The 18,607-nt window shown below is 49.7% G+C and overlaps 1 protein-coding gene across 1 annotated transcript in view; it reads left to right on the top strand.

The window, feature by feature from the left end:
* The window catches only part of LOC137369692 (SWI/SNF-related matrix-associated actin-dependent regulator of chromatin subfamily D member 3-like), a 40,718-nt gene that overhangs the window by 888 nt on the left and 21,223 nt on the right, over positions 1–18,607 (top strand). The window contains exons 2-5 of the mRNA XM_068031028.1: positions 3,676–3,866; positions 14,851–14,893; positions 17,504–17,626; positions 18,525–18,600. Of these exons, the coding sequence (XP_067887129.1) occupies positions 3,676–3,866; positions 14,851–14,893; positions 17,504–17,626; positions 18,525–18,600 (433 nt within the window). The remainder of the gene's footprint in view (positions 1–3,675; positions 3,867–14,850; positions 14,894–17,503; positions 17,627–18,524; positions 18,601–18,607) is intronic.

The following is an 18,607-nucleotide window of genomic DNA, read 5'->3' as shown; positions in this document are numbered from 1 at the left end:
CCCTCAGTACTGACCCTCTGCCAGTGCAGCACTCCCTCAGTACTGACCCTCTGCCAGTGCAGCACTCCCTCAGTACTGACCCTCTGCCAGTGCAGCACTCCCTCAGTACTGACCCTCTGCCAGTGCAGCACTCCCTCAGTACTGACCCTCTGCCAGTGCAGCACTCCCTCAGTACTGACCCTCTGCCAGTGCAGCACTCCCTCAGTACTGACCCTCTGCCAGTGCAGCACTCCCTCAGTACTGACCCTCTGCCAGTGCAGCACTCCCTCAGTACTGACCCTCTGCCAGTGCAGCACTCCCTCAGTACTGACCCTCTGCCAGTGCAGCACTCCCTCAGTACTGACCCTCTGCCAGTGCAGCACTCCCTCAGTACTGACCCTCTGCCAGTGCAGCACTCCCTCAGTACTGACCCTCTGCCAGTGCAGCACTCCCTCAGTACTGACCCTCTGCCAGTGCAGCACTCCCTCAGTACTGACCCTCTGCCAGTGCAGCACTCCCTCAGTACTGACCCTCCGACAGTGCAGCACTCCCTCAGTACTGACCCTCTGACAGTGCAGCACTCCCTCAGTACTGACCCTCTGACAGTGCAGCACTCCCTCAGTACTGACCCTCTGCCAGTGCAGCACTCCCTCAGTACTGACCCTCTGCCAGTGCAGCACTCCCTCAGTACTGACGCTCCGACAGTGCAGCACTCCCTCAGTACTGACCCTCCGACAGTGCAGCACTCCCTCAGTACTGACCCTCCGACAGTGCAGCACTCCCTCAGTACTGACCCTCCGACAGTGCAGCACTCCCTCAGTACTGACCCTCCGACAGTGCAGCACTCCCTCAGTACTGACCCTCCGACAGTGCAGCACTCCCTCAGTACTGACCCTCCGCCAGTGCAGCACTCCCTCAGTACTGACCCTCCGCCAGTGCAGCACTCCCTCAGTACTGACCCTCCGCCAGTGCAGCACTCCCTCAGTACTGACCCTCCGCCAGTGCAGCACTCCCTCAGTACTGACCCTCCGCCAGTGCAGCACTCCCTCAGTACTGACCCTCTGCCAGTGCAGCACGCCCTCAGTACTGACCCTCTGCCAGTGCAGCACTCCCTCAGTACTGACCCTCTGACAGTGCAGCACTCCCTCAGTACTGACCCTCTGACAGTGCAGCACTCCCTCAGTACTGACCCTCTGACAGTGCAGCTCTCCCTCAGTACTGATCCTCTGACAGTGCAGCACTCCCTCAGTACTGACCCTCTGACAGTGCAGCACTCCCTCAGTACTGACCCTCTGACAGTGCAGCACTCCCTCAGTACTGACCCTCTGACAGTGCAGCACTCCCTCAGTACTGCTCTGGGAGTGTCAGTAACATTGAGTCATGCAATTTACTCCAACGAATGTTGTGAAGACTGAAGCCATTTTCTTCAGACCCGCTCTAAACTCTGTTCCCCAGCCTACTCAATCCCTCTCCCTGGCAACTGTCTGAGGCTGAACCCACTCTTCTCAACCTTTTGTGTCCTATTTGACCCTGAGATGAACTTCCTATTGCACATCTGCACCATCACTATGACCACCTATTTCCACCTCTGTACCATTCCCTGACTTCACCCCTGTCTCAGCTCGTCTGCTGGTGAAACCCTCTTTCAGGCCTTTGTTTCCTTTTTAGGTGACTATTCTAAAGTCCTCCTGGCTGATCTCCCACATTCTACCCACCATAAACTAGAGCCCATCCACAGCTCTGCTACCACTGTCCTTGCACCAAGTCCCGTTTCCCTATCACCCCTGTGCTCACTGACCTACACTGGCTCCCCGTCCAGCAAGGCCTTGAATTAACACAAATTCTCATCCTTCTTTTCAAATCCCTCCATGGCCTCACCTCTCCCTTTCTCTGTAATCTCCTTGAGCAGCACAACTCTCTCAGAACTCTGCACACCTCCAGTTCAGGCCTTTTGAGCAAACCCCGATTTTAATTCACTTTAAACATTCGCTCCCTCCAGCACCGACACACTGTGGCATCAGTGTGTACCATCTACTATTCGTTCATGGGATGTGGGCGTCACTGGCCAGGCCAGCATTTATTGCCCATCCCTAATTGCCCTTGAGAAGGTGATGGTGAGCTGCCTTCTTGAACCGCTGCAGTCCATGTGGGGTAGGTACACCCACAGTGCTGTTAGGAAGGGAGTTCCAGGATTTTGACCCAGTGACAGTGAAGGAACGGCGATATAGTTCCAAGTCAGGATGGTGTGTGACTTGGAGGGGAACTTGCAGGTGGTGGTGGTCCTATGTATCTGCTGCCCTTGTTCTTCTAGGTGGTAGAGGGTGCGGGTTTGGAAGGTGCTGTCTAAGCAGCCTTGGTGCGTTGCTGCAGTGCATCTTGTAGATGGTACACACTGCTGCCACTGTGCGTCGGTGGTGGAGGGAGTGAATGTTTGTAGATGGGGTGCCAATCAAGCGGGCTGCTTTGTCCTGGATGGTGTCGAGCTTCTTGAGTGTTGTTGGAGCTGCACCCATCCAGGCAAGTGGAGAGTATTCCATCACACTCCTGACTTGTTCCTTGTAGATGGTGGACAGGCTTTGGGGAGTCAGGAGGTGAGTTACTCGCTGAAGAATTCCCAGCCTCTGACCTGCTCTTGTAGCCATGGTATTTGTATGGCTACTCCAGTTCAGTTTCTGGTCAATGGTAGCCCCTAGGATGTTGATAGTGGGGGATTCAGCGATGGTAATGCCATTGAATGTCAAGGGGAGATGGTTAGATTCTCTCTTGTTGGAGATGATCATTGCCTGACACTTGTGTGGCGCGAATGTTACTTGCCACTTATCAGCCCAAGCCTGGATATTGTCCAGGTCTTGCTGTATTTCTACACGGACTGCTTCAGTATCTGAGGAGTCACGAATGGTGTTGAACATTGTGCAGTCATCAGCGAACATCCCCACTTCTGACCTTATGATGGAGAGAAGGTCATTGATGAAGCAGCTGAAGATGGTTGGGCCTAGGACTCACCAAGGCTCCTTTGACAGCAACTTTGAAACCCGCGACCTCTACCACCTAGAAGAACAAGGGCAGCAAATACATGGGAACACCACCACCTGCAAGTTCTCCTTCAAGTCACACACCATCCTGACTTGGAACTATATCACTGTTCCTTCACTGTCGCTGGTTCAAATTCTTGGAACTCCCTTCCTAACAGCACTGTGGGTGTATCTACCTCACATGGACTGCAGTGGTTCAAGAAGGCAGCTCACCACCACCTTCTCAAGGGCAATTAGTAGGGATGGGCAATAAATGCTGGCCTGGCCAGCGATGCCCACATCCCATGAATGAATCTAAAAGTCACTCCACCTTCAGCTGCTGATGGCCCTAAGCTCTGGAATTCCCTCTCTGCCTCCACCTCGCTTTCCTCCTTGGAAATCCTCCTTAAAATCTTCCTCCTTGACCAAGATTTTGCTCACATTGTGAGGCTCCTTGTCAAATTTTGTTTGTTAGTTGCACCTCCGAAGCATGTTGGGATGTTTTGCTCCATTGAAGGTGCTATCTCAATGTAAGTTCTTGTTCAGCCTGGTGGGTCTGACTGCGAGGTGAAGCTGATATCCACTCTGTTATGGCTGATACTTGATGTTGGGTTTTTTTGGGTAAATATTTTATCGTTTTAATGGTTCCGTCAACCGAGTGATTTAATTCTGATTTTCTGTCCAGCGCCCAGGGATGCCCTCGGGTGCCCGGATGGCACCTCAAGGATCGGCGATGGGTCCCCCAGGATCCCCTTATGGAGGCAGCCCTGCAGTACGCCCTGGAATGCCACAGCCTGTGCTGGACCAGACCCGCAAACGCTCAGCCCCTCAGCAGGTCCAACAGCAGCAGCAGACAGGGCAGAGCCGTGCTCGCAGGTAGGGGGCATCAATGGGGAGGGGCACAAAGGGGCATTCGGGGTGGGGGCAGAGGCTGGGAAGAGTCATTCGGGGGATGGGAGAGGGGCATTCAGGATGGGGGCAGGGGTGAGAGAGGGGCACAAAGGGGCATTTGGGGAGAGGGCTGGGGCACGAAGGGGAATTCAGGGTAGGGGCAGGGACAGGAGAGGGGCACGAAGGGGGATTCAGGGTGGGAGAGGGGAATTCAGGGTAGGGGCAGGGACAGGAGAGGGGCACGAAGGGGGATTCAGGGTGGGAGAGGGGCATTCGGAGTGGGGGCAGGGACAGGAGAGGGGCACGAAGGGGCATTCGGAGTGGGAGAGGGGCATTCAGGGTGGGGGCAGGGACAGGAGAGGGGCACGAAGGGGCATTCAGGGTGGGGGCAGGGACAGGAGAGGGGCACGAAGGGGCATTCAGGGTGGGAGAGGGGCATTCAGGGTGGGGGTTGGGACAGGAGAGGGGCACGAAGGGGCATTCAAGGTGGGAGAGGGGCATTCAGGGTGGTGGTAGGGACAGGAGAGGGGCACGAAGGGGCATTCAAGGTGGGAGAGGGGCATTCGGAGTGGGGGCAGGGACAGGAGAGGGGCACGAAGGGGGATTCGGAGTGGGGGCAGGGACAGGAGAAGGGCACGAAGGGGCATTCAGGGTGGGAGAGGGGCATTCGGAGTGGGGGCAGGGACAGGAGAGGGGCACGAAGAGGGATTCTGAATGGGAGAGGCATGTGAAGGGGTGTTCGGGGCAGGACTGATTCCTGGATGCGGGAATTGTCTTACGAGGAGAGATGGAGGAAACTGGGCCTGTATTCTCTAGAGTTTAGAAGAATGATAGGTGATCTCATTGAAACATACAAAATTCTTACAGGGCTCGACAGAGTCGATGTGGGAAGGATGGTTCTCCTGGGCGGGGGGATCTAGAACCAGGCGACACAGTCTCAGAATAAAGGGTAGGTGATTTAGGACTGAGATGAGGAGGAATTTCTTTACTCAGAGGGTTGTGAATCTTTAGAATTCTCTACCCCTGAGGGCTGTGGAAGCTCAGTCATTGAGTATATTTATGACAGAAAGGAATAGATTTCTAGATATTAAAGATATCCAGGGATAGTGCGGGAAAATGGTGTTGAAGTAGGAGATTAGCCATGATGTGTTTGAATGGTGGAGCAGGCTCGAGGGGCCGAATGGCCTACTCCTGCTCCTATTTCCTATGTTCCTATGCGAGGAGCGTGAAGGGGTATTGCGGTGGGGGGGGCAGGGAACGGAAAGAGGGTATGAAGGGACCTTGCAGCAGTGAGCGGAGATGCAGGTGGTGTTAACAGATGGGGAGGGGTGACGAGGAAAAGGGGCTCAGTGGGGTTCATCACTCGTGAGGATGTCAGGCTCCAGTACGGTCACTGGAAGCTCATAACTGTGCAGAAGCCGAGAGATTGAGGGATCCGAGTACAGAAATCATCAAAACCTGTGAACGCATACAGAAAAATAATGTAAAAGGAAAGTGAACTGTTAACCTTTGTCTGGAGAGCTGGAATACAAAGGGGATGAAGTTGTACAGAGCCTTGATTAGACCCCATCAGGAGTAACTCTGTTCAGTTCTGGGCCTCCCACCTCAGGGAGGATATATTGGCCTTGGAGGGTTTTCTGAACAGATTCACCAGGATGATACTGGGATTAAAAGGGTTAAATTCTGAGGACAGGTCCTCACGACTATCCACACACACACACACAGCTGAAACTTCCTAAGAGTCTCTGCACGGCCCAGCCAATGCTTGAGTCCAATTCTCTGAGCCTGACTCAGATCACAGATAAGGGACTAGACCCCCCTGGGAGCTTGCTGGGAGACAATTGTAACCCATGGTGCTGTGAGGCAGAGCCCCATGGAAAATGAAGGGAATATCCTTCTGCCCCCTTCAAAACTCCCCCCAACTCTCTTCTCCCCTGCACCACCCTGCTCTCTAGACCCCACACTCCTGGTTATGCTATGATTTAGTTTTGTGCTTGTAAGATTGCCTAGCAACACCGTTTTTATGAAGGGTCATTACTTGTTGCCATGGTAATTGGCCATCAGTGACTAAAGTGACACAAGGGAAAAACACAAAAATTAGAAAAAGTCAAAGCTAAAGGCACAATATCTGCATGCACAAAGCATTCACAACAAAATACATGAAATAATAGCACAGACAGAAATGAATAGGTTTGATCTAATAGTCATTACAGGGACACGGCTGTAAAGTGACCAAGATTGGGAGCTAAATGGATATTTAACTTTTAGAAGCAATGAGCAAAATGGAAAAGGAGGAGGAGTAACCCTGCTAAAGAATAAGATAAAGACAGTAGAGAGAAAGTATCTCATCTCAGAAATGGAGCAGAAACAGCAAGAGGCAGAAAACAGTGGTGGGAGTTCTTTATAGGACCTCCTAATCGTAGCTGTAGTGTAGGGCAGAGTTTGGATCAGGAAATTAGAGCCATATGTAATCAGGGTAATACAGTAATCTTGGAACTCTTTAATCTTTATATAGACTGAGCAAAACAAATTTGCAGTAATAGGGTGGAGGACAAGTTCATGGAATATATACAAGATCATTTTCTAGATCTGTATGTTGAAGATCCAACTAGGGAACAGGGTATTTTGGATATAGTACTGTGCAATGAGAAAGGGTTAATTAATAATCTTGTAGCAAAGTGGCCTCTAGGGAAGAGTAACCATAATGTGATAAAATTTTATATTGAGTTTGAAAGTGATTTAAGTCCGAAACAAAGCAAACCTACATAGGTATGAGGGATGAGTTGGCTAAGGTAGATTGGGAAGCTACAGTAAAAGATATGATGCCGATCCAGGCTAAGCAATGGTTAGCATGTGAAGAATTAATACATAATTTGCAACAAATATACTTTCTATTAAGGCACAATAACCCCACAGGAAAAGTGGTCCAAAGGTGGCTAACAAGAGTTAAAGATAGTGTTAGGTCAAAAAAAGTACTGAGACTGAGGATTGGGAGGATTCTAGAGTAATGTATCCAAGTTTGCCAGCAATACAAAGTTAGACGGGAAAGTAAGTTGTGGAGGAAGATGCAAAGAAGCTGCAGAGGGATATAGAGAGATCGGGTGTATGTCGGGAAGTGTGAAATTATCCGCTTTGGTAGGAAAAATAGAAAAGCAGAGTATCTTTTGAATGGTGAGAGACTGGGAAATGTTGGTATGTAGAAGGACCTGGGTGTCCTTTTACACGAATGACAGAAAGTTAACATACAGGTACAGCAGGCAATTAGGAAGGCAAATTGTATGTTAGCTTTGTTTATAAAGGGATTGGAGTATAAGAGTAAAGAAGTCTTACTGTAATTATCCAGGGCATTGGTGAGATCACACCTGGTGCACTGTGTGCAGTTTTAGTCTCCTTACTTGACGATCAATATCAGGAAGATGAATGTCATGGTTCAGGACACTCCCATACTGCCATCAATCAGCATTGACAATGGACGTTTCTGATAGCTTCACCTATCTAGGCTCCACAATCACCAGCAATCTGTCACTTGATGCTAAAGACAAGAGGCACATTACGAAAGCTGCAGCTGTTATGACCAAGCTGAGTAGGAGAAACAGCAAGCTTATAGAGAACATCAAAGTGTGAGTGTACCAAGCCTATGTGCTTAGTGCACTCCTCTACAGCAGTGAGACCTCGACAACATGTGCTAGGCAGGAGGAAAGGCTGAACAGATTCCATCTTCGCTGTTTCAGAGCTTCCTCGACAGCTCTTGGCAGTATGAGGTCACCAACTCAGAGATCCTGACATATGCTAATTCCATCAGCATACACACATTACTAAGCGAACGACATCTACAATTGCTCGACCATGTTTATTGGACAGCTGTATACCCAAAGATCTTCTGTTGGGTGAATTGACTACTGGGGTCACTACCTGCTGGATATCTATACCTCCGCTACAATGACACCTGCCAGTGAGATATGAAGATGGCGGACATCAACACAGACAAGTGGGAAACAGCTGCCGATGGCCGGGATCTCTGGAGGCTGACTGTTTGGAGGGGAATCGGAAGAGGCGAGGAGAAAGGGAAAGCTCGGCTGGCTGAGAAGAGGGCCCAGAGAAAATGGAGGCCAATGAATCCTGCACCTTGTCAGTCCACTGCCTTCATCTGTAGTCAGTGCAGCAGAGACGGTCATTCCAAAATAGGGCTCCAGAGTCACACCAGGTGATGTTTATCACAGAGTTGACCACTAAGGCACAAACCATCATCTCTTAAGTAATAATCGCGCCACACAAGTACCAGGCAATGACAATCTACAACAAGAGAGAATCTAACCATCCCTCCCTTGATGTTCAGTGGCATTATGATTACTGAATCCCCCACTGTCAACATCCTGGGAGTTACCCTTGACCAGAAACTGAACTGGAGTAGCCATATAAATACAGTGGCTACAAGAGCAGGTCAGAGGCTAGGAATCCTGCGGCGAGTAACTCACCTCCTGACTCCCCAAAGCCTGTCCACCATCTACAAGGCACAAGTCAGGAGTGTGATGGAATACTCTCCACTTGCCTGGATGGGTGCAGCTCCAACAACACTCAAGAAGCTCGACACCATCCAGGACAAAGCAGCCCGCTTGATTGGCACCCTATCTACAAACATTCACTCCCTCCACCACCGATGCACAGTGGCAGCAGTGTGTACCATCTACAAGATGTACTGCAACAACGCACCAAGGCTCCTTCGACAGCACCTTCCAAACCCGCGACCTCTACCAACTAGAAGGACAAAGGCAGCAAATGCATGGGAACACCATCACCTGCAAGTTCCCCTCCAAGTCACACACCATCCTGACTTGGAACTATATCGCCATTCCTTCACTGTCGCTGGGTCAAAATCCTGGATCTCCCTTCCTAACAGCACTGTGGGTGTACCTACCCCAAATGGACTGCAGCAGTTCAAGATGGCAGCTCACCATCACCTTCTAAAGCGCAATTAGGGATGGGCAATAAATGCTGGTCTTACCAGCAATAAGCACCTGCCATGAAACAAATAAAAAGGACGGCATGCTGTCAAAGACCTAAGGAAGGACATACTTACCGTAGAGGGAGTACAATGTGTTGTGGGGTGTGGTACTACCTTAAGAGCGGACCACCTTAAGAGTTGTAAGTGAAGATCACCAGCAGAAGTGATGTCGTGTCACACATGACCAGGGAGTTGTGGGTGTAGCCCGACAGAGTGAGATGTGTTTTGATATAGCTCGTGCAGTAACTTTTTGTGTGTATAATGTTCTAGTTAAAATATAATAAAAAAAACAGTTTCTTTGGATATTACTTGGAGTCCTGAAACACTCTCATCACACACCAAAGGAACAAGTAATGTTACGTGGTGGCAATATTCGTCCTGTATTTTTTCTGAACACCACTAAATATTACATCATGGAAATATTTGATTTTTTTCTGATGAACACACTAAGAGAGAACAAGGAACAACCTATTTTCTACTGGAAAGGCTGAAAATCCGGCAGAAGAGCAGTTTGTAGGAGATGCCACAACACTGCAGGGAGCGAGGCTACAGTCCGGACCTTGGAGGTGTTGAAACTCTGAGAGTACAGCAGGCATTTTGCCAGGAGATTGGAGCTTTCAAGTAATCTGGCAGTGGGCTGTAAAACTTGAAAAGCAGTAGCTGAAGCCATTATTGTTTTAATTTTCCTTTTTTCTTTGCTCCGTGGTCAGGGCCTGAGCTGAAAAATGAGGGAAGAACTCAACAGTGCCACTGGAGGTCCACAGCACAGTGAGAAAGACTGGTTGTGGAAGCTGCTGGTACTGCAAGGTGCAGCTGGCTGCAAAGAAAAAAAAACTTCTGTTTTTAAAAATACCATGTTGTCCCAATCTTAAAGGGGCAGGCCTGCAAAAAAAAAATCTGTCTAAACAAGAAAAAAAAGGGGTGTGCCAGCGTAAAAGAAAACCTGTAATAAGTCCTGTGCTTATATCAAAAACAATCGGGAGCATTAAGACGGCTTTCAGATATCCAGTTATTGAAACTGTTTTGGCAGCAAGTGGAACTGTGTTTCCTGGACCAAGAAGTGAGTGAACCAAAGAAATAAGCTATCAAGATTAGGATTGCACTGGGCAATGAGGGCCTGCAACGAATCAGTACATCAGCATTGTCATCTGAATGGCCCTAGCACGCTATGGCTCTTTCTGAAGCAGCAACTGAAGGTACAAGTACATAGGCTTGAGCCTGTGACCTACTGGCAAAGACAAGATCAGTCTATTGACCAATTTGTTGCAAGGTGCCGAGACAAAACTCAATATTGTGACTTTGCAGATATTGGATTGTCGGAACGGTTAGAGCTAGTAATCACGTCTACCCCAGTAGAGGCCTTTCAAGAAGACCTGCTAGAAAAGAAGAAAGGGCACATCAATGATGAAGGACATTTGAAGCCATCATGGTTGGGCACCAACAGTTAACAAGCGTTGGGGCCAGCTACAACAATTGGTATGGTAATCAAGGCTCAGTAATCTGCTAGGCCTTGGGGCAAATGTGGCCTGACTCGCCCAATTTGAAGTTGTTCAGTGTACCAGGACCAGTGCAAAGCTTGTGGCAAGCGAGGACATTGGGCAAGGCAGTGCAGAAGGCTGAGCTCAGATACTGCACACAGGAATGGAGGCAGATCATGGGCAGAGAGTACATCTGCAAGACAGGATGGCAAACAGCGAGAGATATGCCAACATGAAATAAAAGCCCAAGCAGGTAAACCAGGTCAGCAGAGATACAGATTGTCAGGAGGACACAGGTGAACAGTGAGCAAGAATTTCACATTGTCCATTTGGATCAACGCGTCAGTGCTGTTACACAATCTGAGGCATTCACCACCATCAGGATTATATGTCTGCAGAAGAGTGTCAAAGCATAAACTCAGAGTAAAAATCGACACCAGAGCAATTACAAATATTCTGTCCATCAGTATACTGAAGGACATGTAGTTAAAGAAATGGGAATCTATAATGCGATCCACCACAGCTAGGCTGACTGTCTAGTTCCCCAATCAAGTGCAATGGAATAATAACTTTACAGTGTGCCTATGGGAGCTCCAAATGGCTACCACAAGTATTTTATATTGTAGACAACTGGACCTGTGATCTCCGGATTTCCAATATGCCGGGATTTCACAAATTGTCACAATATATGAAGTCAGTAACGCATTGAAGATGGTAGAAAATATTCAGGTCAAGTGTATCAGGTCGGTCCCTATAAAGGACAGCACAAAGGCTGGGAGTGTTGACACGAAGAGGCGATGTGACCGGGAGTCTCTCCTCGGGCTTTAGCTCATTGCAGCAAGTACCCGGAGGCCAGTGAGATTGCTGGTGATTGGTGATGTTGCCAGTCATCATTTGTCTAAGATTTCCACAGTAAAGAATATACCTCTGTCTAAACAGAGGAAGATGAAGGCATGGTATGACAGGCGAGCAGAACCAGAATTAGCTCAATTGCAAGTAGGACAGAAGGTCAGAGTCCTCAATCATGTGTCAGGAACTTGCTATCCTGCAGAGGTTGCTAGGGTATGTGACCAGCTCAGATCGTACAAGGTCGAGACACCCAATGGTGCGATTCTCAGACGGAACTGAAGTCAACTCAGAGAGCTGTATGACATCACTACACATGACATAGCGGACACATTCAAAGACAAAGTCTGAAGATGAACGAACAGAGGCTACAAGCAAAGAGGAAGAACATGATAACCAGAGTTCTGAGTCACCAGAATCTCAGAGGAATCACCAAGATGAACTCAGCTCTGGGGAAAGGTTTACAATAACAAGATAGGGACGAATAAGCAAACCTTCTCTAAGCTTTAGAGAGTGTTAAATTTGCTAACTTGTAAAAACATTTTGTTTTAATCATGTACAGTTTGTCTGAACCAGAAACATCATTATATATTGTAAATATGTTTTTATCTTTGGCAAAAAGTGGATGTTGTGGGATATGGGGCTACCTTAAGAGTGGACCACCTTAAGAGCTGTAAGTGGAAAACCACCAGAGGAAGTGATGTCATGTCACACATGACTAGGGAGTTGTGGGTGTAGCCTGACAGAGTGAGATGTGTTTAGATATAGCTCGTGCAATAACTTTTTGTGTGTATAATGTTCTAGTTAAAATATAATAAAAAAACAGTTTCTTTGGATATTACTTGAAGTCCTGTAAATCTTACAGTAGTTTACACACCAAAGGAACAAGTAATATTACAGAATGAAGGTTTACAAGGCTGGTTCCTGGGATAAGGTGTATGTCCAATGTGGAGAGATTGAGTAGACTATGTCTATACCCCTGGATATTAGGAGAATGGCATGTGATCTCATTGAAACATACAGGTTACTGAGCGGGGTTGACAGGGTCAATACTGAGCGGTTCTTTCCCCTGGCTGCGGACTCCAGAATTTTTTTTTATATTCTTTCACGGGCCTCGCATTTATTGTCATCCTTAATTGCCCTTGAGAAGGTGGTGGTGAGCTGCCTTCTTGAACCGCTGGAGTCCATGTGAGGTAGGTACACCCACAGTGCTGTTAGGAAGGGAGTTCCAGGATTTTGACCCAGCGACAGTGAAGGATCAGCGATATAGTTCCAAGTCAGGATGGTGTGTGACTTGGAGGGGAAATTCAGGTGGTGGTGTTCCCATGCATCTGCTGCCCTTGTCTTTCCAGTTGGTAGAGGTTGTGGGTTTGGAAAGTGCTGTCTAAGGAGCCTTGGTGCATTGTTGCAGTGCATCTTGTAGATGGTACACACTGCTGCCACTGTGTGTTGGTGGTGGAGGGAGTGAATGTTTGTAGATGGGGTGCCAATCAAGCGGGCTGCTTTGTCCTGGATGGTGTCGAGCTTCTTGAGTGTTGTTGGAGCTGCACCCATCCAGGCAAGTGGAGAGTAGCCAATGTTGTTCCTTTGTTTAAGAAGGGTAGCAAGGATAATCAAGGAAATTATAGGCCGGTGAGCCTTACGTCAGTGGTAGGGAAATTATTGGAGAGGATTCTTCGGGACAGGATTTACTCCCATTTGGAAACAAATGAACTTATTAGCGAGAGGCAGCATGGTTTTGTGAAGGGGAGGTCGTGTCTCACTGACTTGATTGAGTTTTTTGAGGAAGTGACGAAGATGATTGATGAAGGAAGGGCAGTGGATGTTATCTATATGGACTTCAGTAAAGCCTTTGACAAGGTCCCTCATGGCAGACTGGTACAAAAGGTGAAGTCACACGGGATCAGAGGTGAGCTGGCAAGATGGATACAGAACTGGCTCAGTCACAGAAGACAGAGGGTAGCAGTGGATGGGTGTTTTTCTGAATGGAGGGCTGTGACTAGTGGTGTTCCGCAGGGATCAGTGCTGGGACCTTTGCTCTTTGTAGTTTTTATAAATGATTAGGAGGAAAATGTAGCTGGTCTGATTAGTAAGTTTGCGGATGACACGAAGGTTGGTGGAGTTGCGGATAGTGATGAGGATTGTCAGAGGATACAGCAGGATATAGATCGGTTGGAGACTTGGGTGGAGAAATGGCAGATGGAGTTTAATCCGGACAAATGTGAGGTAATGCATTTTGGAAGATCTAATACAGGTGGGAGGTATACAGTAAATGGCAGAATTCTTCGGAGTATTGACAGGCAGAGAGATCTGGGCATACAGGTCCACAGGTCACTGAAAGTGGCAACGTAGGTGGATAAGGTATTCAAGGAGGCATACGGCATGCTTGCCTTCATCGGTCGGGGCATAGAGTATAAAAATTGGCAAGTCATGCTGCAGCTGTACAGAACTTTAGTTAGGCCACACTTAGAATATTGCGTGCAATTCTGGTCGCCACACTAACAGAAGGACGTGGAGGCTTTGGAGAGGGTACAGAAGAGGTTTACCAGGATGTTGCCTGGTCTGGAGGGCATTAGCTATGAGGAGAGGTTGGATAAACTCAGATTGTTTTCACTGGAACGACGGAGGTGGAGGGGCGACATGATAGAGGTTTACAAAGTTATGAGTGGCATGGACAGAGTGGATAGTCAGAAGCTTTTTCCCAGGGTGGAAGAGTCAGTTACTAGGGGACATAGGTTTAAGGTGCAAGGGGCAAAGTTTAGAGGGGATGTGCGAGGCAAGTTCTTTACACAGAGGGTGGTGAGTGCCTGGAACTTGCTGCCGGGGGAGGTGGTGGAAGCAGGTGCGATCGTGACGTTTAAGAGGCATCTTGACAAATACATGAATAGGATGGGAATAGAGGGATACGGCCCCCGGAAGTGCAGAAGATTTTAGTTTAGGCAGGCATCATGATCGGCGGAGGCTTGGAGGGCCGAATGGCCTGTTCCTGTGCTGTACTGTTCTTGGTGTTGTTGGAGCTGCACCCTTCCAGGCAAGTGGAGAGTATTCTATCACACTCCTGACTTGTGCCTTGTAGATGGTAGACAGGTTTTGGGGAGTCAGGAGGTGAGTTACTCACCCAGGATTCCCAGCCTCTGACCTGCTCCTGTAGCCACGGTATTTATATGGTTATTCCAGTTCAGTTTCTGGTCAATGGTAGCCCCTAAGATGTTGATAGTGGGGGATTCAGCGATGGTAATGCCATTGAATGTCAAGGGGAGATGGTTAGATTCTCTCTTGTTGGAGATAGTCATTGCCTGGCACTTGTGTGGCGCGAATGTTATGGGTAACAGTCTCAGGATAAGGGAGCAATTATTTAGGACTGAGATGAGGAGAACTTTTTCACTCAGAGGGTTTGTGGATCTTTGGAATTCTCTACTCCGGAGGGCTGTGGGTTGCTCAGTTGTTCAGTATAGTCAAGACAGCCATCAATATATTTTTCGGGTACGAAGCGGGTTAAGGGATATGGGGATAGGGTAGCAAGTGGAGTTGAGGTTGAAGATAAACCATGATGGTATTGAACGGTAGAACAGGTTTGAAGGGCCGAATGGCCTCCTGCAGCTCCTATTCCTCATGTTGTCATGTTTCTGTTAAAACTTCACAGTGCCAAAAGACGGAAGATGGCGGACAAGATTCTACCGCAGAGGGTGAGTGAGCCAGAGGGGGTGGGGGGTGCAGTCGGACGGGGGTTGGGGGGGGTGCAGTCGGACGGGGGTTGGGGGGGGTGCAGTGGGACGGGGGTTGGTGGGGGGGGTGCAGTGGGACGGGGGTTGGTGGGGGGGGTGCAGTGGGACGGGGGTTGGTGGGGGGGTGCAGTGGGACGGGGGTTGGTGGGGGGGTGCAGTGGGACGGGGGTTGGGAGGGGGGAGCGGTCGGACGGGGGTTGGAGGGGGGGAGCGGTCGGACGGGGGTGGGGGGGGGAGAGGTCGGACAGGGGTGGAGTGTGTGAGCCTGGATCGTGGGGGAGGGTCCAGCAGTTCCAGGGCATGGTTTACTCGATCAGCTTCTGAAGTCTGGGATTGAGGAAATTGGGTTTGTTGCTTTGGAAGATTTGCAGCTGAGGTTTTCAGGATTCTGAGGGAAGGTATCTGAGACGACAGTTCCTGTGTGGCGAGAGGGACGGGTTAACAGGGAGAAGGTGAAGAGTCAAGGAAACTCTCAGCCAATGGTTGATCGAGTTTGTGTGTGAGGAATACTGAGGCAGGCTGTGTAAATGAGGGTGCGGCACATGTCAACCTGTATCTGAGGAGAGGGTGGGTAGGTGAGGGATTGAGGGATATGGGGAGAATGTGGGTAGGTGAGGGATTGAGGAACATGGGAGACGGTGGGGATTGAGGGTTTGCGGATTTTTATTTGACATTTTCCTATTCTGGCAATAGGTTGCGTCATGGTGATGGGGGTGGGTCCTGGAGATGAGTTGGGTCCTGGCGATGGGGTTGGGGTCCTGGCGATGGGGTTGGGGTCCTGGCGATGGGGGTTTTTTTTAATTTAGAGATACAGCACTGAAACAGGCCCTTCGGCCCACCGAGTCTGTGCCGACCATCAACCACCCATTTATACTAATCCTACACTAATTCCATATTCCTACCACATCCCCACCTGTCCCTATATTTCCCTACCACCTACCTATACTAGGGGCAATTTATAATGGCCAATTTACCTATTAACCTGCAAGTCTTTTGGCATGTGGGAGGAAACCGGAGCACCCGGAGAAAACCCACGCAGACACAGGGAGAACTTGCAAACTCCACACAGGCAGTACCCAGAATTGAACCCGGGTCGCTGGAGCTGTGAGGCTGCAGAGCTAACCACTGTGCCGAGTCTTGGCAATGGAGTTGGGGCCTGGCGATGGGGTTGGGTCTTGGCGATGGGTTATGGACGTTACACTGTATAATGTGAGAAAGTCTGGCCTGTGAGAAGCTGCTGTGATGATTCCCTCTTTGATTCTCCACCTTTCCTTAAACTTGCTTTGTGTAAATTGGTTGGGGCTGCAGTGGGCTCACTGTGAAGCCCTCTACAGTTGAACAGCCGGTCAGCACTCAGTGCCGGAGACGACGAATGACCACTCGTGTTGAAGTAGCAGCAGTCACTGGATTGCGTGCAGTCCTACTCCGGCCAGGCTGTGTGTATTCTGGGATCTTTGAGATAAGAGTTAAGCATGTGGTTTTGGACTGGAGTCACATGTAGGCCCAGTTTGGGGAGATGTGGCCTCTTCTCTGAACCATATTAATCAACAAGTTCAATTTATTTACAACAATCAAAGGTACAAGAGGAGGCCATTCTGCCCCTCGAGCATGTACCGTCATTCGGTTGAATCATGGCTGATCTATATCTCCCTCTACCCACCTTGGTTCCGTAACTCTTAATACTGTCATACAGACCCCCACCTGCCAAGAATGAGGCATATTAATTTTGTCATATGAACATTGCTCCAACAACAGTTTAAAAATCAAAGAAATGACTTGTTTTACAGATCAGCTGTGGCTGGTAAAAGCATTTTTACATACTTAGAGTAGAGACAAAGGACCATTCCCTGACACATTCAACCCACAATGGACTTTGATTCCCCAGACACTGAAGGTGAGGAAGCTCACATTCCAGGATGACTGCTAAGATAGCCGAATCCACAAACAGACGTGGTCAAACCAGCTAGTCACATGACTAACCTGCTGAGCAACCTGAGTTTTTTTGAATTGTACAGACAGTTTGAGGGAGAGAGACTGTTTGCTTCTGGACTGTAAAGCTCTCTCCTGTCTGCTCCCATCACTTTCTCACGAAACTCCAAACCCACTGAAGACACGTGAACCTCAAGAGAGAAAAGTCTTCTACAGAAAACAAGGTTTAAGAAGAATACTGGGCCCCAACGAAAAGCAAGACCTACCTACAATCAAGGACTCTACAGCGAGCTCGAAGAACAGTAACCAAAACCATCTTCAGATATTGCCTCACACTTTTCCATTTTATTTCTTCTGCTCTTTTCTTCTGCTCTTTTCTGGCTCTATCTGCATGTGTGTATCATGTATGCATGCTAGCTTGGGCGCGTCACGTATCCGTAGGTGTTAACCGAATTAGAGTTTAAGTTTAATAAAGTTCAACCTTTCTTCTTTAAACCTAAGAAAGCCGGTTTGTGCTGGTTTCTTTGCCTTACAATTGGAAAGCAGAGAACAAAGAATCTGTGCTGGGGGTTGGGGCAGGGAGAAAGCAGGTCGGAGATGGGGATGAATGTAGTTGGAGTCTGACCTTGTCCTTTTCCATAGATCCGAGAGCTGGTTCCTGAATCCCAGGCCTACATGGACCTTCTGGCCTTCGAGAGAAAACTGGACCAGACAATCATGAGGAAGAGGGTGGATATTCAGGAAGCTCTGAAAAGACCCATCAAGGTACAGCCTGAGGGTCCGTGAGGAGGGGAGTGAGGATCTGGGAGAGGTGAGAGTGAGGATCTGGGGGATGAGGATTCGGGAGAAGGGGCGGTCTGTAGGCAGTGAGGGTCCGGGTGGGTCTGTAGGCAGTGAGGGTCTGTAGGCAGTGAGGGTCCGGGTGGGTCTGGAGGCAGTGAGGGTCCGGCTGGCGGTGACTCTGCAGGCAGTGAGGGTCCGGGGGCAGTGAGGGTCCGTCTGGTGGTGGGTCTGCAGGCAGTGAGGGTCTGGCTGGTGGTGGGTCTGCAAGCAGTGAGGGTCCGGAGGCAGTGAGGGTCTGGGTGGGTCTGGAGGCAGTGAGGGTCTGGAGGCAGTGAGGGTCCGGGTGGGTCTGGAGGCAGTGAGGGTCCGGCTGGCGGTGACTCTGCAGGCAGTGAGGGTCCGAATGCAATGAGGGTCCGGCTGGCGGTGGGTCTGCAGGCAGTGAGGGTCCGGCTGGCGGTGGGTCTGCAGGCAGTGAGGGTCCGGCTGGCGGTGGGTCTGCAGGCAGTGAGGGTCCGGTTGGCGGTGGGACTGCAGGCAATGAGGGTCCGGTTGGCGGTGGGTCTGCAGGCAATGAGGGTCCGGTTGGCGGTGGACTGCAGGCAATGAGGGTCCGGTTGGCGGTGGGACTGCAGGCAACGAGGGTCCGGTTGGCGGTGGGTCTGCAGGCAACGAGGGTCCGGTTGGCGGTGGGTCTGCAGGCAGAGAGGGTCCGGTTGGCGGTGGGTCTGCAGGCAGTGAGGGTCCGGTTGGCGGTGGGTCTGCAGGCAGTGAGGGTCTGGTTGGCGGTGGGTCTGCAGGCAGTGAGGGTCTGGTTGGCGGTGGGGCGCTGGGATGGTTTGTGGTTTTCTCATTAACCTGTTCCTGTCTGGTTTTGCAGCAAAAGCGGAAACTGCGTCTCTACATCTCCAATACATTTAACCCGGCTCGACACGACGCAGAGGATTCTGACGGCAGCATTGA

Source organism: Heterodontus francisci, chromosome 5, assembly GCF_036365525.1.
Source record: "Heterodontus francisci isolate sHetFra1 chromosome 5, sHetFra1.hap1, whole genome shotgun sequence".
NCBI classification, from domain to species: domain Eukaryota; kingdom Metazoa; phylum Chordata; class Chondrichthyes; order Heterodontiformes; family Heterodontidae; genus Heterodontus; species Heterodontus francisci.
Note: the sequence above shows the minus strand (reverse complement) of the source record. Positions and strands in the feature narration are given on the sequence as shown.